We start from the raw sequence: 26,257 nt of genomic DNA on the forward strand, positions 1-26,257 counted from the left end.
TGTGACACAGCTCGGAGTTGTAGCAGAAGTCTGAGGTGTACAGGGTGAAGAGAACAGGGGCCAGCACTGTGCCCTGGGGGGCTCCAGTGCTGTCAGACGTGATGTCCATCAGCCTGACGTACTGAGGCCTGCACGTGAGGTAGTCAGAGATCCAGTTCACTAGGTGGGGGTCCACTCCCATCCCACTCAGTTTGTCCCGGAGCAGGGGGGGCTGGATAGTGTTGAAAGCACTGGAGAAGTCCAAGAAGAGGATCCTCACTGTGCCGCTTCCCTTATCCAGATGGGAGTGAGCTCGATGTAGCAGGTACAGGATGGCATCCTTCACACCAACACCTGGGTGGTACGCGAACGGCAGGCAGTCCTGGACGTGTTGTACCTGGGGTCTGAGTAGGCTGAGGAAGAGTCGCTCCAGCGTCTTCATTAGGTGTGAAGTAAGTGCCACCGGTCGGAAGTCATTCAGCTCGCTGGGCCGGTTCTTCTTTGGAACTGGAACAATGCATGATGTCTTCCATAGGGTGGGCATTCTCCCTAGCTGCAGGCTAAGGTTGAAGAGCCGTTGTAGTGGTTCCCCCAGTTCAGCAGCGCAGGTCTTCAATAGCCTTGGACACACTTTGTCCGGGCCTGCCACTTTCCTGGGTTGGAGCTTCCTCAGCTGTCCTTTGACCTGGTCTGTGGTAAGATGGGGCGGAGATTGTGTTGAGGAGGGGGGTGTTGTGGTTTCCGGGGGGGGGAGGTGTGCAGAGGGAAGAAGGAGAGATGGCTGCGGTGAGGGTGGGGCAGGGACTGGTCGAACCGGTTGAAGAAGTCGTTCAGTTCGTTTGCCCCCTCCATTGTTCCCCATGCGGCCCTGGTCTTTGTGTTGTGACCTGTGATGGTCCTCACACCTTCTCAGACCTCCCTCAAGTTGTTTAGCTTGATAACAAAACTACTATTATATCGTTGACGTGTTTTAGATGTGTAGCTAAATAGTCAGGTAAAGAAAAACTAAGGGTATTCTAAAAGTCAAAACCAGAAATGTAAAAAAAACATTATTCAAAGCTCAGTGATTGAGAGTTTCATATTCAAATGAGTGATCGTGAATTGTCAACCAAAAAATTCATACATATTCAATTCACAAAACAATTCACAATGTGGACGTAAAGGACATTTCAATGCAGAAAGTAAAAGATTTGTAATATATCAGCATTTTGTTCTGATGAACGAAGTCGCGTGTCAAAATCTCGCGATGCTATAAACGACGAGCCTACCCGCTCGTAGTGCTGTCGCCCCGCCAGTCGGTGAATAACTGGGGAGTAGACATGCTGAACGGTCTGATCACAGTGGTTCCTGCCTATTTTTCACCTGTGTTTGTGGACGAGCACTAACTTGTGACGGAGGATCATGATAAAACAGGAACCTCTTTTTGAAAACTGAGCGAGTAAATCAGAGAATTGCAAATTAAGTTGAGTAAATATAGTCGAGCCCTGCCGGGTCTGATAGGCAGCGTGTGGGAATGGCAGCTCCCCGGCCGATAAAAGGCATCCTGAAAAACAAGACCAGCGCTGCCAAGTCGCTGCCCGACGACGTTCAAGCAGATGTCCCTGAACAAGCACCTGGTCTCTCAGAAGATGAACAACAGTAAGTTTTCTCTTTACTTCTGATTTAAGGTTTGCCAAGTAACGTCAGCTAGCTTCACACTTGTTAGCTTCATGTCAGGCTAACGGGGACGCCGGAGTCACCGCCTCGGCTGTTAGAGAGAGTAAACAGCATGTCTGCAATAAAACTGGTTAGTTTTTTTGTTTGTTTCATGAGATTATCAGTTGGCGTTTTCCACCCTGAACAAACCTTTGACATTAACCAAGAGCTGACGTTTACTCCCATTGAGCCTTTGGTCAGGTTAGCTTTTTTTCGCTAGCCATTGGGAGGTAACGCTATGTTGTTAACGGATGTTCAAACTGTCGATAAAATAACTCCACATCTCAAACATATCACTGTCTGTGTTTAACTGTGATGAAACATAAATATTTAAATGTTGTTTAACTGGCTCAACCTCCAGTCAAAGATGACCATAATAGGTCCTCAACAGAGCTCCTGCTCTAATGAACAGAGCAAATATCATGTCCTCGTGTAACCCAGCCTGCTCTCACACTAACTAACTATCTTCTTGTTTGACAGCATTTAAATGTCCTTTACAATTTTATGTAGTAATGTTAAAAATAAATACTGCTGCCTTAAATTGCGAAACAGTCATGACAGAGTTTATACAAACTTACATCTTGAAGTTACTGGCATTTAAAACTATTTTTTGATGCATACTTCTTTTACATTTTTATATATATATATTTTTTGAGATGACGAAAGGATTATGTTATCTCTTATCTTAGGACATATCCTCATTGTTAAAGTTGATCACAAAAAAACGCAAAAATGTGTCATGGTAGTAAAGCTGAACAACATAATGGTCATACAAAAATGGTAGACAGAGGAAGACGATAGGCCCGCACACTTGCTCAAATGCACATCACAATCACAGCATTTCAAGGTCTTCTTCCATGCCCCTCTTCTTCGGCCGGCTTTTTTTTCATGATCCTGCACCTTCCTGATGAGCGCATATCTAAGATAAGATAATCCTTTATCCATCTTGCAATCTGAGAAATTTACAACTACCTCCTTTCTCAATAAAAATATACGGTTACATGTGTTTCTCAAAGCCTTTGACATGCCATGTGAGTCGTACAAATAAGCCTAAACCATTGGGTGAACAAAGCGGAGCTGTGTGAACTCCATGTAGATGTCTGCCACACGTTTCACTATGTTAGATTGGTCAGTGGTGTTGTGGGCTTGCAGTGACAAGTCGCAGTCTAACAACAGAAGCCGTATGCTCTGAAAAGGCTCTATACTACAATACTTGAAGTCTCACCATCTCAGCTGTTGAACAAGTTTACTTGCTGCCACCTTTTGTTTTCCTAAAGTGTCTAACGTTCATTCATTCAGCCTTTATTCATACTGATTAGATCACTGGAGGACATCCCAAGCCGCATGGAATAACTTCCCTCCTGATGGTCAAAATGATAATAAGGCTCATAAACCCACTCAGGAGAAAACGCCTCTAACATGTCAAGCATGTGCAGTGGAGCTGGGGACACCTCTGTGGCTCAAGAAGAGAAACTGAACATTTAAAGTTCCCTGAGTGAGGCTGTTGACTTTGGTTTTATCCACCAAAATAAGACCGAAGAAAAGGTTGCATGACTTTTTAATAGTGAAAGGAAAAACAGTGGCTGAAATGTTTGAGTTCTCTCTTTGGTTGGTGACAAATTCTTTGAGTTTTCAAGTTAATAATGCATCATGCTATGAAAATAGGACAACAATGAGTTGTTTTTTTTTTCAAGGCAGATGACAAAATGCACTTCTTTAATGTGAAATGCTCAGGATAAAACACATTGGGATATGAGTTATTTGTATTATCTAGGAAGCGTTTTCTGAAAACATCTTGCCAACAAATGTGGCTTATATTAGGCCAAAGTGATTTAGTCTTAAGAAGAATAAACACGCGTACGAGTCTTTTTAGATAGATAGATAGATACTTTATTGATCCCGAGGGAAATTCAAGGCTTGCAATGAACTGAATTGGTCAGATTTTTAGTCAGGGTGACTAATTAACACCACCCACCAGCCAAATGCTGCTAAATCTTGGCTGCTCGCTGGAGATTTTTACAGTATCATTCGTTTGTTCAAAGAATCCTTTTGATGTATATCCTAGTTGTATTATGATTTTGATCTTTTGCGATGCAACACTTGATGTACACTGTATATCAAAATGGATCAGCTTCATAAGGCATATACACCCGAGTCGCTCCGGTTTCTGGCAGGTCCAGACGTTACTACCAGTCCTCTCTGATCTGCAGTGTGAGAAATTAGGCCATTGAAGGATGGCAGAAGTTATTAATGGATTTCATTCCCAACAGTGAATCAAGCTTTTTTTTTTTTTTCTGTGTTGGTACAAAAATAGTCTTCCTTTTGAGCGATGAGGAGTGGAGGGAAGATAGTTTTCTTGAAGGATCCTGTGTGCAGTGAAGCACCGAATCCAAGAAGAAGCGCACAGGCTGAATATGCTGTGACAAGCTGTTACTGTCAGGGCTGAATTTAAAGCAAGTATATTCTCTTTTATCAGTCGCTAACTCACAGAACACATACTGCCATATCTGTACAGACTCCAATTCTCTGACTATTTGGAAAAGTATTTTTAGATCATAACTATTCAAGCCTCAAAAAAAATCTTTTTATTTACCGTTCTTCAGAGCAGCAGTGTGCACATTGAGCTCGAATAAAAGCACTTCTTGATCCGCCGCACTTGTTTGGAACGTAAGACATTTCCTTCTTGCTCCTCTACACTGCCCAGAGGATATCCTGAACTAGCTCTCCAAACGCACCATCCAGGCATTGATTTTGACCACCTGTCTGCGTTGAAACAATTCAGCTTCCTTCCATGATTTGTTGGAAGAACATGGAGCCAGATGATGTAACGCTCAGCTGTTTCTGTTGTCTTCAGGAGGGTTTGACCACACTCTGTCAGAGTCAGTTGGAAACATGAAAAATTATTAATAGTTACATTTGTTTAAAAAATAAAAGTACAAAGTATGTACATGAAAATAGAGCAGCTTAGTTCACAAAGGAACGCACACATGCTCCCATGTGTTTTTTCCCCCTGTTGGCATAGAAAGGCCTGTGTTGCATCTTTTCACCTGTCTGTGATTGTTACTTTTGTTAGTGCCTCAATCATCCACTATTATTTAGTTAACAGTGATGTACGAGCCCCACACCTAATGTATAATTCATGAGCACTTCCATGTAACTCAATCTCTCCTACAATGTCTTGCCAGCCTCAGCATGACTGTGCAGTGTAGTTTGACTGGTAGGCCGCGAAACTTCCTTAAAGCAGACAGGAAAAAAAACAACACTGCTCAGATTTTGTCTGTACAGGTCAGGTGAGGTCAAATCTTGGCGCACAGACTGAACACACTTTCTATTATCAAGATCTGTCTGGATATGGAGGAGTCAACCAACGGGTGTCTGAACTCTAAACACCGATCACAGAGAAGTAACCGCCTAAACATACAGTACGTCAAATCATCCGATAGTGGGCTCTCAATCCAAACAATAACAAAAGACGTCGAGTTTCGTGGTGTATCATGTGAGTAAAAAACGAACAAACTCCGTGTTGAATCAATATGAACGGGCGAAACCAACCTGCGAGAGACGAGGTTTACTGACAATGTACTCAAGTGTAATTAACGTTACTATTTTACGAACTTCTCTGGCTTTGATAACTTTTAGAGATATTTGATGTGTTGTAAGTACTCCACTAAAAATAGATGGATCATGGGTTTAGTCCATTTTTAATTGAACTTAGATATTTTAACGTAAACAGTAGCATGTATGCTACATATTGTAGCTGTAAGAACAGGCAGTAAAAGTAACTATTTAAGAATGAATAAATGTTGAAGCTGACTTTTTTTGGCCTTTGCTTAAATTTAGATTTTCTTCACCAAACATAAAAAGTGAGAGTTCGTTTCTTATGCTGCTTCCCTCCTTATTCGCTGTAATTCTCATCTGGTGCACTATTTTCTCCAAAGTCTGGACGGATGACGGAGGCTCAAGAAAGCCTTTTAGTCCTAAATCTAGTTGGCTTTCTCTCAAACTTTGTGTAATCTCTTATTCTGCTTAACGCTGCCTGAGCATTGTGCCAACAGAGCTGTGATCCCTTCTTGAGTGAATACCAACCACTGCAGAAAGTCTCAAACCGTTACGTTTTCTATTGTTTTATAAGAAAAGCCTCCTGTGGTACAATTTATACGCAGGTCGTTTCTTTCGGCTCATTTTCCCACAGCTGCTTTGACTCGTTTCTCAACATAAAGTAGAATGTCTTCTTTTTTTTTTTTATTTGACCAGCCACTTTCTCCACTGTGAGAAGAGCTCCAGCTGATGTTACTGATGCTGGCTTCACTGTAGTTTAGAGTACATCTCCAAACCTTTCCTCACTAACCTCTGACTATGCTACCTGATAGCACAGCTCCGCTCTCAATGATGACTCACTCTATTTAATGAGTTTTCCTGAAGCGTTACGTCGCCAGCTGCTGACCACCCTGGAGAGGTCACCTTACATAACAGATACAGCTCCATCTTCATGTGTGCTCCCAATTCAGCCTCTCGTTTTTTTTGTTATTTCTTTTCTGCCTCTTACAGCAGGTGAATCATCGTCGTCGTACAATTTTGTTGGCATGAAGGAATGAGTGAGCAAACGTCCGTGCAGCCATGCATTGTGGAACCACACACGCATACAAACACATAAATGGAGCCCTGCATGCAGATCCTTTAACGCCTAACACACACTTAACCACTGTAATGTTAGAAGTCGTTATTGGACCTTTTTGCTGTCTTTCTCAGATCTCACCCTGTTGTAGAAATTCTTAGGATTTAGGTACAGAAATTGTAAGGTATGCTTTCTCTAAAGGGTTTCTACACAAATGCAAACTTTTTTTAACAAGCTAACGGTTTTTTTTTTTTTTTAAAGAACAGGGTGCATGTGCTTTAGTTAGTTAGTTGGCTTTATCAGGAACTTGGAAGGTTTCAATCTGTTTTTCAAATTTAATGTCCACGAAAAAAAATGGAATCGAACCATTAACACCCATTACTAACGACACATTTACAAACGTGTGCCCAGCTCTGCTCCTAATGCCTTCACAGTTCAACAAAATCCAATTAAAATGTATTATCATAAGGGAACATTTCTTCATTGCAGAAACATGTGTGGGTGATGTGATGTCTCACTTTTGTGGAGGGGAAAGGTAGGAGCTGTTAGACTTTAGTTTTAGCTTCCCAGTATAAACGGGCTCTGAAGTGTAGCAGCACCACCTGCATTATCACTTTTTTACTGCTGATGCAAAATTGGTGCAGGCCAAGATGACACCTCTGTTATTCTGCATGAGAAGTGTGCACCTTCTATGACATTGACGAGAATAGATACATGAAGGTTGAATCTTACTGTATACTTTACAAGCAGATGGGTTTAGCATCTCTTGTTGCCCTGCCCGTCTGTCTCGCACCAAACTCGACCTTTTGTTCACTGAACAATGTCAGGCAGACACACTGAAGTCTTTCAACAGAGGCTGGGTGGAGCACGGTTGATTAAGATCCTGCAGGGTAACTCCCAGGAGCAGCTAGATTTGTAGCTTTGAGTTTTGATTATTTTATTTTTTTTTGTAAGAAAATGAGTGTGACAAAAGCGTGAAACGATAAGGTTACTGTATGTATTTTTGAAAACTGCAGGTTTCAAGGTCCTTTTTGCAGTATAATGGCAGTCCTTGTCTTTATCCTCTGGAGCAGTATTTCATATTCAGTATTAAATTTATCTTTGTTTCTTTTCTGCAAGGATTTAAAAAGGGCAGCAGGGATTTGTGAAATTGACAAACAAACATTGAGAGTTTCAAATCGTGTTGCCCAGCGGAGAGTAGACCTACATAAATCTAACAACCCCTAACTGTTGTTTAACTTCAGTCTCTTCACTGCTGATCCACTCGCAGGCTTAGACCATTCGTCCAGCGGAGTAAACCACAACACTGTATGATGTGATACAATATGCAAATTGTGGCCATAAATAATGTTACAGCAGTCATTAGATAGTCATTAACACGGGGGGTACTTTCAGTCCCAGGTGAGATCTGGTCCCTTCCCACCCTTCAGGAGGATCCTGTGTGACGCGGCGGTGGGGTGGGTCACTTCACTCATTATGTCCATCTCATAGTTTCTTCTCGTCTTTATCTTTCTACAGGAAGAAATCCCAGAAATGGGATGAGATGAACATCCTGGCCACGTACCACCCGGCCGACAAAGACTACGGCCTGATGAAGATCGATGAACCCAGCACACCTTACAACAGGTCCGAGGCTTCTTACTGAACGCTCCCTCGTCTGTCTCATCTGTCACCAGACCATCATCCTCTTTTTTTTTTTTTTAAAGATAATTCACTGTAATGCTGTTTCCCAAAGAGTGGGCCGCAGAGGAGGGTCAAAGATCATTTAAGTGAAGCAGTTTAAAGTTGTTAGTAATAGTGAGTGATCAGTTATGAAACAATAGTGCATCAAATAATCCAGTGATTTATAATCCACCGTAGAAATGTTTGGGATTTAAGAAATATGTTTTATGAAAGAATCCTAATAATCTAGTACGTCCAGGTGCTGTAGGGAAGGTCTCTTTGTGTCTGTACTTCCTTTGCTTCACAGCCCTCCCCTCCTTGCCTCATTTAGGACTCATCTTTTTTTTTTCCCTCTTGATTTCAATATTTTCAGGATGGCGGGAGACGACGAAGACGAGGGGGCGCTGAGTGACTCAGAAGGCAACGGTGGACTGGCAGCCGACGACTTGGCATCAAAGTAAGAATTCATTGTGAAAGGAGGTTGTGTGTTGTTTTTGATTAGTTTTTTTTTTTTTTTGAATTCTTAGACTTTGATGAAGTAGAAGCTCTGGGTGCACTGATGCATCATTTGAAGATTGGTCAATATCAGCACTCCTGACTATCATTGGACCATGTTGCAGATCATGTGCAATGCACTGATGTCAGTAGTTGATGTGAATCTGTTGTGTCAGTGCACGTCAGCTAGTACACCTAACTGCAGAGTCAGAGAACGAGGCTTTCTATTGGGCAGGAGGAGTCACCTGTTGGGACAAACCGATTTTGTATTTATGGTCAGATTTCAAAGAAAACGTCTGCAATGTTTGTAAGACAAGTCAGGGACTGTTAAAAACAATTTATTAGCATCCCGTTTGGAAAAACAGACTCAAAGAAACGATGGAAAATAAAAAAAACCCATCTGCCATCAAGTAAGTTATCATTTGAAGCATTGGTTTCTTCTCTGATTTTCACAGTCGTTGAAAAAGTGTTCTGTGCTGTCAAGAGTAGGCCAGATAAGAAACACATGAATTAGGGCTGAAATGATTCTCATTAACTGCTTGAGTGACTCGGGTAAAAAGCGTCATGGCTCGAGGCTTTGTTCAAATCCCGACAACTTTACAGTGAACGTGAACGTTGTCCCGCGTGAACGGTCGTTTGTGTGCGGGACAGAGCTCCCGCCACCCAACACCACTCACAATCCACTCAATCATATTCCATTCATATAAGTACAGAATTTACATCCGTGCTTCGAAAGCAGCTGGTTTTCCTTTTTTTATTGCGATCTACATTTTACAGTGCTACATTGATTAGCATTATCTTAAAGTTGGCATGTTGGCTCCACCTCAGTTACCAGTGAACAGTGACAATCACGCCGTCTCCCTTCCAGCACTGCAGCTGTGAGTGACGGCTGGCCTCGGTCGTGAGCGGTACACTCGCTTTGCAGTGCTGCATCGACTGTTGTGAGCACAGCTGCCTCTAACGGTGCTCCACGCTGTTTCCCAAACGTCTTCCTTTTTTTAACATTAAAAAAACGAACATGGTAAACATCGTCGGTATAACAATCTGAACAGAACTGTTGTCTTCACAAAACACTGACATGGTAAACAGACACGAGTGCTTTTCTAGTCTGACTGCTCAAAGTGCTTTTACACATGCATGTCACACCTTCCCATTCACACACTGATGGCAGCGTGCTGTATGGAGTGAGACCATCAGAACTCGTTAATCCCGTTCATATGCTGCCGACAAAGCAGCTGGAGCTACTCGGGGTGAAGTGTCTTGCACATGTGGCTGCAGGAGCTGCAGATCAAACCCTCGACCTTCCTCTGTTGCTTTGCTCTAATTCAGGTGTCTTTAATTTGGGGTTTTTAAAAATGAAGTTCTGTGCTGACATGCTGGAATCATCTACTTACTGAAGACGGGAAGTACATCATGCAGATTTGATAAGATTTTTTTCTTGTGCATGTCTGTCAAATACTTTCTTAATATCTACACTGTTTTAATACATATTAGTGAAAATGTGTAAAAACAACAACACTTGTATATAAAACAGCTTTTATCTATTACATGTTGTGGACAATGCTCATTAAACATTTATAAAAATTCAAAACAACATGTGACGGTTATGCATTTCTTTTATTGCATAGAAAGGCTTTCTGCATGGTTCCTCTCTGCATCTCTAGCAGCTGATCAATAGACAATGGGTTCATGGGTGTTTCCCATCAGCCATGAATTCCAGGAGTAGGAGAGTTATGCAATGAGGGATGGCTCTGAACACACTCTGTCAGTCAGGAACACACATGCTGCCCAAAATCCAAAGATATAACTATATATACACAGTATATGTATAAATTGACAGACTTTTAAATTAAACAGTACCCCAAACAAGTATTTTTTAAAATCTGTTAATTAACTTCAAAAGTCACTTGAAAAAAAAAGATTAAAAAAAAAAAAAAAAAGCTACAGGAGCTTTAAGTATTTGCCCTGGGCCATCATGCTTGCATAATTGCACTGATGAAGGGATAAAAGTGTGTGTGTGTGTTCTCCACAGAGATGAGCGTGATTAGCTCCCGGCTTGCAGGTCAATTAGCCGCCTTGGTTTACTTCCACTGACTGCCTTTCATTGTTTTACTTTTCATTGTGCAGATACAACAACTGCTGCCCCCCCCCCCCCCCCCCCCCCCCGTATGCTTTTTCTCTTTCTGCTCTGAATCCCTCCTCTCACCCACGATGCTCTGAAATATCCCAGAGCTTTAACACCTTCATATTACCATCCAGTCTCTTCAGTGTCGTCCATTTGGTTCTATTACTGCTGCGCCCTGAAATTCTAGCAAATGAAATCTTCTTTTTGTGTGACTCAGGCCAGTTTGACAGTTTGTAGTAGTACAGTGGAAACAAAGCTCCACCTCCATTCATGTATTCCTCTGCTGTTAGCTCTTTGTAAGAGTGAGAGAAGTGGGTAGTAACTCCAGTTATTTTTGTTGCATGCTCGAGTACTCGCACACACGCTTGACATCTCTTCACGCTCACCTTGCCTGCTCCACATCTCTCCATCTGTGTGTCTCATGTCTGCTTCGCTCCATAAAAAGCCTTTTCTTTTTCCTGAAGTTATTTTTAATCCCTCCACGGTGGCTTTAGCAGGAGCTCCTCTTAGTTTCCTGTTTCTATTTGATGAACTCCTCTTTCAAAAAGGGTGTTTAAAAAAAAAAGAGAAAAAAAAAGAATGGAGAATCTCAAAAGAGCCAATGAACTGACATTTCTTCATCTTTTTTCCCCCCCCTCTCTTTGTTTTGATTGATCTTTTAAGGCTTGTTGCAGCTGAGGGCGCAGAACCTCGCTTTCTCATGAAGGAAGAAGATGAGGAGGACGAAGAAGAAGAGAGCAGTGAGGAGGAGGAAGAGGAGCTTACTCCTGAAGAACAAGGTGAACACAGGGTTCTATATGGAGTTATCCCTTCAACACGGTCACCACTCTTAATATCTTTACTAGATTGTAATGACAGGTGGTCATCTTAGAATCCATTTTCGAGGCTCGGGGAGGGGACAAAACATTGTGCAGCAAGATAGCTTCGTCCTGTGACACAATTATTTACTTGCTGGTGTCAGATATCTTTATCTAAATGGTATCACTTCATTCTGTGGGAAACACTATCGCACTGTGAGATTCCCTCCCCTCTTTATTTGATTTACACACACCACCTTCACACAAAGTCTCCTCTTCACCTGTGAGGGTGACTGAATTCTGTGCTGGCTCAAAGGCATCGTTTTGGGAAAGGGCCCGAGTGTTCTGTGTGCTCTCGGCCTTTACTTTCTCCCCTTAAGACACACTCTCTCTCTCTCTCTCTGTCAATATGTTTTTGACCGTTCTCTGACCTTACCCATCTATGCTCACTCATGCACACACACGCACACACACACCTCATTCGAGCCGTGCACATGCTGCTGAATTTTTTGACAGGGTGAATTTGTCTGTAACATATCAGTGTCAGACATTTATATCTGAACTACACGGGTACAGTAACAGAATGAACATTCTGGAAACTGCTGCTCCGATCGATATGGTCCAACTTCAGAGCTTCAGCCTCAGCAGTTTTTGACACCGAGTGGTTAACGTGCCAACTTTCACCACCTATAGGAAGAAACAAAAAAAAAAGTCCCCTCCAGCTTTTGAGTTGCAGAGGGAGAATCTTTAGTTCTTTGTGCAGTCAGCAAATAAATCCATGAAATAGTCTTACAGACTTACACCGCAGTGCCAGGAAGAGAAGACCTTCAGAGTTTACTTTAGAGTCCGAGGCTGTGTGGACAGGGACTGCTTCTGTCCACATTAATGAGCAGTCCATCACTCTGACGCAGAGCCCAGAAAGTCAGCTTGAACCTTATTTTAGAGCAATTACTGTCCATCTCAAGATTCCAGCCAACTCATGATGATGTTTACTTCAGTACGCCTCACTGTCCCATTTAGAGTTTGACCCCTTTTTCAAAGTGGACTTGTCGGTATAAAAAGGTTTAAAGGAGGGTTTTATCAGTGCAGGTTCCCTCTGCTGGTAGTCGGTTGAGTTTGCTGAAAGTCTTGATGCGCTCGCATTTAAATCCACTCGAACTCTTGTTTCTCTGCAGCCAAAAAGAACCACTTTAAGATGATGAGGAAAATGCATTACAACGAGGGCCTCAACATCAAACTGGCACGCCAGCTCATCGCCAGCGAGCTGGAGGAAGACGAAGATGTGGATGAAGAGATGAGGGACGACACAGAGGAGACAGAGGAGATCAATGTGGACCCCCCACAGGAAGGTGAGGAGCGCCACACTGTGTCACTGTGCACAACCAAGTAAACAAAACAGACACTTTAACAGCCCAGTCAGGGTTTTTTTTGTGTGAAATAAATGTAACACTGAAGGGATGATGTTTAGAAATAATGACTTTTAGCACTGAGGCAACATGTCCAGGTAGGTGTCATAAGAATCAGGAGGAAGTCCTAACCCACAATAAATGAGCTCAATAGGTTCATATAATGGCTAATGCGCACGGATCAGATTAGAAATACCTTTTTAGCTCCTGATGAAATGAAGGCTGACCACTTTTAGTTCTTTTTTTTTTTTTAGGAGAAAAAATAGATTCACTGAAATTGTAGGAATTAAATACAAACTGAATTAGAAGACGGAAACTGCATTAAACCCGGACAAAGCATCAAGAGTGAACAGAGTATGAATCACTTCAGTGTGAATAACTTGTGGGCCTTTCTGCAGTCTAATTACACTGAAGCTGGATGTAAAGGTTTGTCGAATGAGATTAATCAAACTGATTTATTTCCACAAGAAACTGTGTTTCAAATCAAAGAAGAAAGCAGAAGTGAGAAATAACTTCTTCTTTCTTTTTTTTTCTCTCTCCTTCTCTTTTTGTCTCCGTCTACTGTTCTCCCCCCTCGTGTCCAGCCGACTCTCTGGACTCGTAGATGAGGGTCATTCTTTGAACCTTCAGGTGTGTCAGCGCCAACATCCGGAGACAGACAATGCTACCGCCCCATTGTGTTTCTAATGCTGGGCCGCCAGCTGACGCCGCTTCACCACCCACATAACAACCCTCAACAACCAATAACCTCCACACGTCACCTGTTAATCTCTAGAGTTCCTTAGGACTGTGCAATATAACCTCAGACACACTGGTTTTAAACACACAAGCAAAGACTATTTCTCCCTCCTCCTCCTCACTGTCCTGTTGCCAAGAAATTCCCCTCCCACCTCATCTGGACCGGCGTCACACAGGAGGGTCTGTGATCCCGACCTTCAAAGGAGGATCAAGCCCCCCCCCCCCTTTTTTTATTTTAAGGAAAAGTGAAAACAAATAAAAACGTCTGGACATCAAGAACTCATAACTTGCCGCTCTACAATGTCCAAGCCACAGAGCCTAGACGTCAGTCCTGGAGGAAGCCAGGGGAAACCCCGCGGCCTCACTAAAGGCATAACTGAGACATGACGACTGCACGCGTGTTTTTGCTTTGTGACCTGTCGCTGCTGCAGTGTCCCCTCCTCCCTCAACTCTTACACTGAGAGAAAAAAAAAAAAAAAGACGACGTGATGAAGTGAAGCGCTCTGTTTTGTACACAATGCTTACATTTGTAATTCATTATAAACATGACAATGTTATGATGAACTAGGAGATCTTAATAGCATAACAGCATTCAACAACATGACATGCATACAGACTAAATTTGACGTGAAAAAAGGAACATTGCAAACACTTGATTGAGGTTATGCTGTCTCTCTTTGGATGCAGTGAACTGTACATTATTGCAAACGCACATTGTAAGGATAATATTGGCACTAAACTGACTTTGTCAAACTGATTTTATTTCCATTCTTCCATCACAAGCGACAACACCACACTCAAAGTCTCGCATCACAAAAACCAAAAATGTGTACCTGAACAGAACGTGCCACTTTACAGATAATACTTTGAGCTTTTATGTCAAGATTAGTTTGTTTAGTTTGTCTTTCTGTCTGGAAATCAGTTGGCTCCAAAGGTGATTTGTTTTGATGGCAGGAGGGGGACGGCAAAGCAGGTACAGCACGTGCTACTGATGAATGAGACGGAGATGTATTGATGCAGATCTGACGAGGGACGAACCGTGCGCGTGTGTGTGTGTGTGTGTGTGTTCAAAAGAAGTTGTATGACTGAATGCACAGGAGCTTCACACCAAACTCATAACTGTCATCGTTTTTTCTCTTTGGAGGAAGGCACAGTCATGTGGTTGGTGTTCCTCATCAGACGTCACCATACTGTACATCTATCACACTGATCGACTAGTGTCCTGTCCAAAGCAGCTGGGAAATGTGAAACAAAGAGTTGATGCTACTGGTATTGGTTCAAAGAAATTTATTGGAAGTGTTTTAATGATTTTACTATTTCTGTTTTTGGGGGGGGGGGCTACTCTGACTTTCTATTTGCTTACTATCAAGTCTTAAAGCAGGTGGGATTTGACAACATAAAGGAAACGAATTGGACCTTGAATGATGATTGAATACCCTGAGAGAACCGTACACGGGAGCCTGGAGTCTGACTTGTGTTTTGATCTCGTCATTTGTTTCAAACCCTTTAATTCCTTCACTTTGAGTGAAAGTGTTGACCTCTTGGAAACATCCCAAACAAACAGTGCGACTCCTGTGAACATCCCATGGCTTGTTCCTTTTCGTTCTCGTAGTTTAGCATTCGTTTTTTTTTTTTTGTCTCCAGCAGCTTTGTGATCCTTGTGACCATTTCCTCCACCTAACAAGCTCACATCTGAGCAGGTGATTAACACATGGTCAATGTAGAGAAACGGGGATATACGTGTGTTGAGAAAATACAGATGTTGACGATACGTTAGTCCTCTACTACAAAAGGAGACAACAGTAGAGAAGCTGAAGTTATTGGTTTATCTTCTCACTCGAGACAAAAGGACAAAATCGTCCTAAACATGACTGACGCGATCACCTTGTAGGTGGTTAATACCTGTCGAATGTGCCTCTAATGTATTCATGTACACGTGTAAAATGATCAGGCTATGGTCCAAGTTGCTGTTCTTTTTCTTTCTGCTTCATCATGTCTTCTGTCTCTCTTGTTTCTTTAGTTAGTTTTTTTTGGCCCAACTCTTCCTGTTTGTATTCTGTGGATGACAGACAGTCGTGCAGTCCTATGACTCTGCCCTGTGGTGTCCGTCTCAAAATGACGTGGATGCCAAATCCACGAGTTTTTGTATTTCCAGTTTGCATGTTAAAAATCATCAAATTGTGTGTTTTATTTTTGCCGCCTATCATTAAAACAGTGTTGTTAGGAACTACTGTCTGTCATGGATTATCATTGAGTGAAAGAATTTTATTTAAAAAAAAAAAAAAGGAAATGATGCAAAGAATGACCGACTGCCTAGGCTGAAATCTTTCTGTTATAAAACAACCACGATGTACTGGAGAGCGGATTAACTTTTACAGGCCGACTCAGCCAGGCGGCATTTGAGTGTGGTGGTTAACAAGCCGTTGTTTGGAAATAATTTCGTTGTCATGGTTTCGGAACTGTCCGTCGTCTGACGTGAGGAGCGTTCCAAACCCACCAGCACTGAAGACACGATAGAAAATAATGACCTCCTTTTGCTTCTGATCACTGGGCTGAAGTGATTGGTGCTTGGGAGGCAGGAGGGCCGATTTTGCTGATTCATGTTTACTGTCAGCTGCTCCAAGACTGCCAAAACCACTAAGGACTCCTGTGAGATAGAAAAAAGATAAAAAAGGAATCTCTCAATGTTGAGTCTTTTATCTACTCACCAACCAAAATCATAAAAGAACAACAGTGACTGATAAAACATACTGCAAGTGAATTATTTTAAAGTCATGCAGCCAAGGAGACATGACAGTATTACCAGTTTATTTAAAGCTTTATTGTTTAAATGTTAACTTTGGCAATACTTGGAATCAAAGATCTAAGTTAAGGAGTATTGAAGAGAAGGCTAGAACTAAAGAGTGTGTTGAAAGGTTCTCTAATGGAACCAAAACGTGAACATCATGGTTTTAAGAGCTCTTTGTAGGCTATCCCGACAGTTTTACAAGGAGCATAACCTGTAGCATGTTACAGTGAGTGGAGCCACTGACCTTATCTACTTAGGACCCTGCTAGTTTTTTTTGTTATCGTTGTGTTTTGTGAAGGCATATCATGACAATCTTAGGGATTATGTAAGTCAGGGACTGCAGGCATCAGCTGTGTATCAGAATGTCAAGAGGTTAGAGTTGTTACTTGACTGACCTGTGTTAAAATAAAAAGATATTTACTGTATATATATATATATATATATATATGTGTATATATATATATATATATATATGTATATATATGTGTATATATATGTATATATATATATATGTATATGGCAACGGGAACCCCATCTAGTTTATCCCTTTAAATTAAATAACATGTTGTATGAATAAACAGATAATTAAAGGTCATACATTGTGGTAACAATGTTTGACAAATGGATTATTACTTTCTCACAGAGGAGTTCACATGCATGCTTTATATCATAGTATTAAAAAACAATGGCTAGGTTGTGGTCTTCTTCAGTATAGGGAACATAGGCTGCTGAAATCTGAAGTGGTGGAATAGTGTGCCTTGATATTTTGAAAGTAGAGGGCAGGTCTACTGAAAGCGAGTCAGAGGACTTTATAAGTCATAATGAAACAGACCGAAATGAATATCGATTAGTCTTTTTGAGTGTTTGTTTGTTTTGCTTTATGAAGCCTACAAAAGCAACAAAAACCACAAATGTAAGTCAGCCACAAAATGAGTTAGGCATATTTCTGGACAAAATAGAAACGTGTAATGTCACCACTGATCTCTTTCTGAAGGCTGTCTTGAGTTTTAAAGACAGTATCCTTCTACCAACAGCAGAGGGCGAGATTAGACAACACATCTTTGACTTTTCTTTGAATTTCTAGTCATTCTAATAGGATCAATCTGGAGAGTGTGTTCGTGCCAGGATTATCCTGCATGTTTGGTCTCTGATGGATTTACAGCTAAGAATAACCGACTCTTCTGGGGGATTTTCGTGAAACGGAATTTCAGCACAAGTGTCGCCTAAAAGAGATATGAATAACACGTCAACTATCAAAGGACGTCAGTCTTGATGACCTTTAAGTAACTGTAGAATATGTAGTAAACTAGACATTTTTTTTTTATAAATCCAGCACACAGGGTAAGAAACGGGAAGGCCGTCCCGTCCTGGCTCTTCGTCCAGGGAGCGTCACCGGTAATTCCAATGAATCAGGAAGCGCTTGTCAACTCACACAAAGATTGCAAACAAAGAAAGAGGAATTACTCGAGCTTGCTTTTCGCTGCCGGATAGACAACATGTTTCTTGTGTGGTTACATAGTCAGGAGCAAGCTGATAGAGAGCAAAACAATTATCTGTTATTATTTTGATTTTATAAATACATGGGGCATCAGCTTTCAATTTTCAGCATCTATCTAAACATGTTTACTTAAACATAGTTCCCAGCATTTTAGAAATACTTACAGTACTGAAACCCAGTGGTGCCTAAAGATGTGGTTCTACTCTTGACTTTATCGCCAAATGCTTGTATGTGTCTGTCCAGCAGAAGATAACCAGCTCCTGTTAAGAACTGTGACATGTAAGACTACGCTTGCCTATTTAGTCGGTTCATAGCAACTAATTAGAGACAGAGAGGGGACAAGGGAGGTTCATCATAATAAAGATTATCATTATCCTTATCCCTTCACCATCCTAGGAGAAGAATTGCAGGAGAGGCTACTACTAAATGAAAATAAAACAATGATGTGAATCAGAGGAGATTTAGAAGTGGGTATACTCTCTTCTTTGGAGACTGACAAATAGGTGGGTCTACGCATAAAGTTGTTCTATGTTATTTGGTCCTGCAAAACGGATTGCCTGGGTGGAAACACCAAACACAAGTACAAATCCACGACAATAAATACTTCTCTCTAAAATGTGATTTCCATGCATACTCTTCCATATGGACATGACATGTACGCCTTTTGTCTTTTAAACAGTCAAAAACACATTATTGGGAATGTTACTACAATGCTTGTAATGTTTTTTTTTTGTTATGACTGTGTATTTTAAGTGACAAAGCACTTTTGTTAAGTTAAAGAATGTTTAAAACCCCAATAAAAAAAAGGGGGCGATAAAGTTCGAATTACAATATCACGTTGGTGAGTGATTCATCTTTCTCTGTATACACGATCTTTGTCTGTTAGTCTGTAGTATCTGCGTTGAAAGAAAAGCTCCTCACTCTGCTGGCTGCTATGATTTAGCTACCGGACGACACTTTCTGTTTTCAGGACTGACCACTGCGTCTGAAATACGTTTGTAGCATTACTTTTTTTCAGCTACTTTACCATTCAATACAGAGACTTTTTTTATGGTCGCTGTGCTGCGACTCTTGAACCGTAGTTGCTGGCCTCTGAGGCTAGCTGGCTAGCTGAGCAGTGACAGAGTGGAGCCAGCTGGTCGGACAGAGGTACAGTCACGTTAGCAAACAAGCTAATTAGCAAGAAAGACTCCAGTCTGGATTATTAGAGGGAGCCTAACACCGTGCGGGAAAAAAATGAAGATCACTGTGGACTTCGAGGAGTGTTTGAAGGACTCCCCGCGATTCAGGTGAGTCAGGACGGTCAAGCTCTTGTCCCACGTTGTAGTCATTCATCATTTTAAAAAGTATTCACTTAGCTTTTTGCTAAAACGAGCTAATCAGCAGTGACTACTTGCTGTTTGCCACTTTTCTATTTCTGTCACTTAGAAAGCTGGGGCCAGCTGGGGAGGAAACACAAACTCTCTGACCAGTGTGCTGAGCTCATAAGAGGAGCAGAAAGCTACTCTAGTGCCTCCAATGTGTACATAAATAATACAAAGATAATAACAGACATATTAAGAATACATTCAGGGAGTTGCATACTGTGCCAGCACCCTTCATTTGGCATTGTTAGAAATATTATACAGTAAGGTATCCCAGCCTGGGTATAGATAGGGATTTTCTTGACTTAATAATGAATCTTTTAGGATTATACGTTGTGCACCCACAAAATCTCCCTTTATGATTATCTGCACTACTTCAATATTTGTATAATTACAAGACTTTCAAGAAACTCCTTCTGTCCGCTATTGGTCTTTAGTGAACTCTCCAGTCAGGTGCTGGATGTTGACGTGACTCTTCTGATACCATCACTCAAAGTTTTCAGTTCATCAAACCTAAATGTTGTATAAAATGGTTTAAACTTCCTCCTCACTTAACTGCATTTTTCTCTGGAGCTTTAAGAAAACGCCTTTCTCCCTCCCTCTCAATCGGCCCACGCTCCCTCTGCTGCTGTTCAGACATCCTCTCTCACAGAAACGAGGAACAGATGTTAGAAAGCTGTCTGCAGAGGAATAGGACAAATCAGAGCGTTTCCTCTAGGATCACATTCGGGGCAGGTCCGAGTCAAGGTCAGCTGTGATACTTGAAAAAGGCTCGGCGTCTTGCCTACACATAAACCTTTTCATACCAAGACCACCTTGCTATGGACACCTTAGTATACACTGGGTTTATTCAGGCTAAATCTCCAAAGCCAAATCTGTTTGTAACTGGGGACATAGTAAGTGAACTCTCCCTTTTGATTAGCTGATAGCAGAGTGTTCAGCCTCTTGAACTTGTGTGTATGAAGTTGTGTGTATGTATAGTTTGTCAAACAAAGCGAGGAAGCTGCTTCAGCTGACCGCAGACAGATGCTTTGGTTACCAGCCATTGTTTGTCTGAAAGTGAAAACCTTTAACCACTGACCTTCTCTCCAAACATGAAACACAAAGAAGACCTCCAGTGATATTTTTCTCTATTAACAGTGGATGATTGGTAAACAAAGCTTGTGTTAAGAGAGTTAATATATTGACTGTCAAATATTTTTACTGTCCCCTCTTGGAAGTCTGCTATCGTTATTAAAAGCTAAGTGTCATTTTGAATGTGTTTTGTAGTTGGTTAACATGCTTTATTACAGCCCATTCAGAAGCAGGAGGTCGAGCTGACTGGGACACATAAACCGTCGTATGTTGTGGATGTGTAGCACCTTTAAAAATGCAGGCTAAGATATCAATACAACAACACTGTGTTGTCTGTGTTTAACAATGATTATCTCTTAGAAATCCACTTCCCTTGATCCACAACAACCAGGAGTCCATGAGAGAATAAAGTCCGGTCTTTATTTGAATTGCTCGTCGTCGGCGGCCTCTACTCTCAAAGTGTCCTCCTCACTTGCAGTCAGTCCACTGTGTTCTGACTGTCAGACAGTTTTCCACCAAGACAACACATTGTTTAACTCTCGTCTTCCATACCCCACTACTTACGTTTGGCCCAGAGAGATGGCTCAGAGGCACAGAGAGAGAATGGATAAAAACAGGGAATTTACACCAGCGCGGAGCAGCTCTCGCTCGCTCTACATCTGTTTCCATTTTGGTGTTTGCTTTGAACTCAGTGCCAGAGAATATGGAGCCCCGAAATGTGGATAGGGTTGTTTTCAAGTGGTAATTTGGCACACCCCACTTTTTTTTTTTTTTTTGGCTCTCATCCTCATTTTTAGTTGGGAAGCTGTCTTTAGTCATAAACTATGCTTTCAGCCCAAAAGAGAGACCCACTAGTGCACAAATGATGTATTTTTGGCACTAAAGTCCTGCTGCCTCGTTTTCCACTTGAGAATAGACATTTGACTCTCTCCTGGCTTCTCTTCAAATATGGGAGTTGTAATTCCTTAAAGAGGACTGTAGGAGTATTTTTTTTTTTTACATTTAATAAGCCTTTCAAGCAAACAAGTTCAAGAGTAGGGCGAACATTCACATCTCTCATATCAGCTATTTGCTCGCATTATGTTTGTCTGTTTTAAGTTCTGATGGTGCAATGTATCAGTAAAGCTCAAATGCTACAATATCAGGTTTTTTTGGAAGAGCTGAACAAATAAGTTTATGCTCAAATGATTAAAAATAAAACCTCACAGCAGGATGGATACGTAGCCGTACCTCGTCTCCCAAAAGTCGGCTCATTTCTGTGATCGGTGGCGACCTATCCCGCGTCTCCACAGAGCTCTTCATCTGGACTACATGACTTTCTGTTCCTGATCAATTTAGCAGGTTCTGAGGGGAGGGGGGGGGGGGGGGCGGGGGGCGAGCAAGCCAACAAATGAAGTCATTGGTCAAACAGCCCCGGCTCCAGTTTCCCCTGAGTCACACACAGCAGCTGTAGAGGCTGGCACACTTGTTAATAAGAGCCCACAGCCCGCTGACTAGCTTCCCATGGGAGTCCAGCCCCAGGCCTGTTAGCATGCTGGGCTCCTTAGATTGTAATAAAGCTATAATGGTTGTTAATTAAGACAATGGACAGCTAATGAATGAGAGCGCTGCTGCTCTGTTGGGGATTGTAGAAACATTTGCGTTTCATGAAGACCGATGGAGAACCGTAGAAAACGCAATACATTAACACTAAAGTGCTGCAATTATTTTATCAGAGCGGTGACAGCTCAAAGACAAGAGTCACTTACATCCATGTATTAGAGCTGATCCAGCAAATCAAGTGACTATTTAGATGATCATAAACTGTATTTAAAAAAAACCCAACAAACAGCAATGAGGGAAAATGTTCTCCATCTTCAGACGTTCGAGGGCCAAACAATCAATGAATAGAAATGGAAGTCAGAGTTTGTTGCCTCTGTAAAGCTGAATAGTAACGTCTTGATAATATTTTAGATGTTCTCATCAGTCCCCGTTTCCTTCCACAAGTGTCGGCCTCGGGCAGACGGAGGATGTATGTTTCATACGTAGTTGACATCAACCAGCAGAATTTCCCGTGCGGCCTGAGTAACTGCTTATCTTAATGTAATGACCTCATCTTGTTGATGTTGTTGAAGCCTGTGAGTGTAATTGTGGGTTTCATCACAGACCCCCCCCCCCCCCCCCCCCCATATCTGTTCTACTGCAGCCTTCAACAATCACAGGATCTACGTCACAGCACTGACGCTCTCCCCATTCTTCACGTTTCCATCCACAGTAACACCATCGAGTGTTCAGTTGTTTACAAACTCTGTCATGTCACACCAGTGGGAAGACCTTTGCTAACTCCTGCTTTTTATGGCCCATATAGGAATATCGGTTCTGGAAACCCAGTGCAAACACTTTGTGAGTCTGTACATTTAAAACGTGTGAATGCCTAAAGCACCAGAGGAAAGAAGAGATGACAAACTCCTCCGGACAGTATAGAAATAGATTTAGAAAACGTCAAAAAAAAGCTGAGATGCAGACGTGTCGAGCTGTCAGACACTTCTTAATAGGATTAGCTGTAGTCATTCTGAAGTTAGCCCGCTTGAGGCTACCTGAGGAGTTTGTGTGTGCATCATCAATGGATTAGACTTGTATTTGCAGGTACTTACCATCAAATAACGCTTTGTGAAACCAAGTCAAAGAATGAATCTATTAATTGTAGGGCTGGTGACTTTATGAAGAGAGGAAAAAAAACCCCATCTTGTTAATCTTCCTCTAAAGAAGGAGCAGGCTGTGCAGGAATGAGGAGCTCAGTGTTTGTGGGTACTCGTGCCAGATCACTTCGCTGAAAGTTGGGAGCTCAGTCTCGGTCTATTCGAGCGTCTGGCATCCGGGACAAGGCCTGCTGGACTTTTGACGTGGAAGGGAAAGGGGCCGACCCTAACTATAAGGTTTATCAAAAAGGGAAGTGTTTAGTATTCTTATAAAGGAGGGGGAGTTAGAGGGCCTGTTGGTTAGGGTTAGGTCGCGCTCCAGAGGATGTGGTCCAGGACAGCCTGGTGTTTGACCTGTGGCTCTATCCACTATTCTATCAGATAAAGGCTAAAAGCTCAAAAAAGTAAATATTAAAAATGAAAATGATGAGGAGAATACGCAGCGAGCAGATGGTCTGTGAGCTCTGGTCTTTGAAGTGCTGACGTCTGGGCCTCGGGGTGCTCGGAAGACTCCATCACGTCGGCAGCGTGGACGGCGATCCTGTTCAGCTGGCGTGGCTGGTGCATGCAGACTGCACACAGCATGCTGTCCCGCTGCCAGCAGCTGCAGAGAGGAGGCTCTCTTTGTTTTGGACCGTGGTCACTGAATCACTGCAGAAGAATTAGGTGTCTTTTTTTTCTTTTTTTTTTCGAGAAGATGCAGTCCGGGCGTTGTGGGGCACATGGCAGCACAGAGAGGAGCTGAGGCTCCGTCTGTCGGTGTGTGATTGTGAGAGTTGGTTTCTGGCAGTGGAGGAGTTTCAGTCAGCCGACTACTGAAATAGAAGCATTTTATGGAGATGTTTACTTAAAGTTGGTTCAAGAAAAACAACACAGAGCAGAGATCACAGGGGGAACATATCAACAATCATAACACATTATCGTCTGTTACTGGCATTGCATGGAGAGTATACATGGATTTGTGCCAATAAAGGACATTTATGAAGTTTATGCTTTTTTCCTCTGTAATTGTTTTTATTTGAAATTATTAAAAACCACAATTTTTAAAAAATACGATACTATTAAGGTTGTTTATCAACCAAAACAAAGTGAGCGGTTTGTCAAACATCCTAACCTCCTTTTTTCCCCCACAAATAAATGGATTTATTTGATCCAAAGTGTTGAAGTTAAAACAAACCATTTCAGTTCAAAAATTCATGTTGGTGTGACGTGTGGCTCGTAGCTTTTGTATTAACGATGCAAAAAAGAGCGACAGTTATTACAGCCTTTTGGCTTCCCAAGAAAATGATCAACTGTGTGTAAATATTACGACGAGACAGAAAACAACCAACATGATGCAGCGTTCAATCAGCAGTACAATGAGAGGCCCCAATCCCCATCAGTCCCCGTCTTCTAATCAATCGTGAGAGAATCGTATCGTGACCTCGGTATCGTGACCTCGGTATAGTGACTTCGTTATCGTGACCTTGGTATCGTGAGTTGAATGAATCGTCCCAGCCCTCGTCTCGGTGCCTCTCTGTGTGAATCTGGGGCGACGTGCACAGATTCTTCAGTCTGATTGAAAGCATCCCGATATCGCTGTTTACATGGACGCCACAGAACACCAGATTATGCTGTGCGTTTTCATGCATCGGCATTTATTAAGAATGAAACCCTGGCTTGTGCAGTCGAGTGTAAACTATCATCACAAATGACCTGTAAAAACTTCTAACAGCTCCCTGAACATGGAAGACACATTTCCTCATAGTTTGATAATAATGTAAACTTTATAATAAACAAACATTAAATGTGAAGGAGACTTTAAAATCAGGCTGTATTAGTTCTTCTCATTTCTGAGTTCGCTTAGTATAACATGTTTTTAGCCACTCAATAGGTGAAACACAAATACAGAGATGTTTATTTCTTTGTCATTAAAGTGTTTGAATGGGAAGACAACCAAAGTGTTTTTGTTTTCATAGTGTAAAGATATAAAGGTTGGTTATTTACGTGTTTGTGTAAACGTAGTCTTTTGATTTGGATTGACTGGGAGCATAGTAGAGTAAAGACTGAGGTAACAAATGACCTTGTTTGAACTTTAGAAACACAAACAAACGTGCACTGATCTGACTTTTTGAGTTCTGATACCGATCGTAGCTCGGCTTTGGGATCTGTAGATACCGAGTACTGATCCAGCTTCTAGTGAATAACTCTGAGAACTGGACTGGGAGTCATTGATGTGCAAGGCAGGATCAGGATCTCCTCATCTAAATACACTTTAATACCACAATCATCACTCGCCCTCCACTGTTACAGTGAACCCTCGTTGACTGCGAGTCGTTCATTCACTGCACTGTGGGACCTTGAATTGACAAACAAAGTTCTTTGAATTGAATTGTGTGCAGCTGTGCACACCTTTGTGATCAATGGCTTTTAGATGTTGTTAGCATTGTCTCTCAGTGATGCCTGCAGGTATCTGCATTGCCTTTACATCTTTGCTGATAAGTGTTCTACAACTATGTTGTAGAGGTCAGGCAGCGCAGCGTGAGAGAAGGATTTACCTCCTGACAAACTGCACGGAGGATCAAAGTGCATCGCAGACAATACTTGTATTTTTCCGTAAGGATCAGTGCTCAGTCCTCCTGAAAGGATCCAGATATTTCCTGGAGTGTGTTCTGCAACATGCAAGTCTATCATCACACGTTCGAGTGTGTCTTGTTCCTTCGTGCTTTCTTTCTTTCTTCCCCCCCCCCCCCCTCATTATTCAGGCTCATCGACGTGCTCCAAGGTCAGCACTGTGAGGCAATGGCCCCAGATTTTTCATTTGTCCAGGGCCCCTCCTTTTCTTATCCCCTGTCAGCACTTTCACAACAGCATGCTGCAGGCTCAAGTTACAACTAAGGCTGGAGGGAACTCCTTGATTTCTTACGGTTAAATAGAAATCCAGTGACTGGCTAAGAAAGGATTGATTTAATTAATCTCGGGTATTTATTTCTAAATTTAACTCAGAAAGCTTTTATTTGAGTAATGAAGGTTTTGAGTGGTGGCTTTTGTAAGGGGATTGTATGAGTATAAGACGCACGTCCCCTCATGGCCAAGTCTTTGAGGGAGGACTAATCTGGGACATGCGCTGTAAATGCTTATGCTGTCTGTCTGGTTTCTGGTAATGTTGGCAATCTTGGCTTTATCGTTTGTACTCCTCTTGTATATTTACACCAGCTCAACACCCAGAGTCTTGTTATAGAGAATGATGAGAACAGGCAGAGCCCCCCTTTTCCTGTAGTGAGTGAAAACAGCAAACGCTGCTCGTAACAGGCTCTTTTAGATTTCGTCCAGGATTAATGTCAGAGGGAGAAAGGCAGGCTCT

At 42.0% G+C, this 26,257-nt stretch overlaps 2 protein-coding genes across 5 annotated transcripts in view; both read left to right on the forward strand.

Annotated features, from left to right (window-relative positions):
• Positions 1-1,244: 1,244 nt before the first annotated feature.
• ppp1r2 (protein phosphatase 1, regulatory (inhibitor) subunit 2) lies at positions 1,245-15,739 on the forward strand. Its single transcript, XM_079350878.1, has 6 exons — positions 1,245-1,617; positions 7,808-7,915; positions 8,325-8,408; positions 11,235-11,350; positions 12,544-12,717; positions 13,359-15,739. The coding sequence occupies exons 1-6, from the start codon at positions 1,493-1,495 to the stop codon at positions 13,376-13,378; spliced, it is 627 nt and encodes a 208-aa protein (XP_079207004.1). The 5' UTR covers positions 1,245-1,492; the 3' UTR covers positions 13,379-15,739.
• A 2,916-nt stretch (positions 15,740-18,655) lies between these two features.
• The window catches only part of LOC306828404 (arf-GAP with coiled-coil, ANK repeat and PH domain-containing protein 2-like), a 42,657-nt gene continuing 35,055 nt past the window's right edge, over positions 18,656-26,257 (forward strand). For all 4 annotated transcript variants that reach the window (XM_079350864.1, XM_079350866.1, XM_079350865.1 and 1 more), the window contains exon 1: positions 18,656-19,087. In XM_079350864.1, coding sequence (XP_079206990.1) covers positions 19,035-19,087 — 53 coding nt within the window. In that variant the 5' untranslated portion in view covers positions 18,656-19,034. The remainder of the gene's footprint in view (positions 19,088-26,257) is intronic.

Source organism: Symphodus melops, assembly GCF_947650265.1.
Source record: "Symphodus melops genome assembly, chromosome: 8".
NCBI lineage: Eukaryota > Metazoa > Chordata > Actinopteri > Labriformes > Labridae > Symphodus > Symphodus melops.

Bases quoted from the DNA above. Each gene is read 5' to 3' on its own strand.
- ppp1r2 (XM_079350878.1), top strand. From the start codon at position 1,493: ATGGCAGCTCCCCGGCCGATAAAAGGCATCCTGAAAAACAAGACCAGC. The intron at 1,618-7,807 runs GTAAGTTTTCTC...ATCTTTCTACAG, and splicing joins CTCTCAGAAGATGAACAACA to GAAGAAATCCCAGAAATGGG. The intron at 8,409-11,234 runs GTAAGAATTCAT...TGATCTTTTAAG, and splicing joins GCCGACGACTTGGCATCAAA to GCTTGTTGCAGCTGAGGGCG.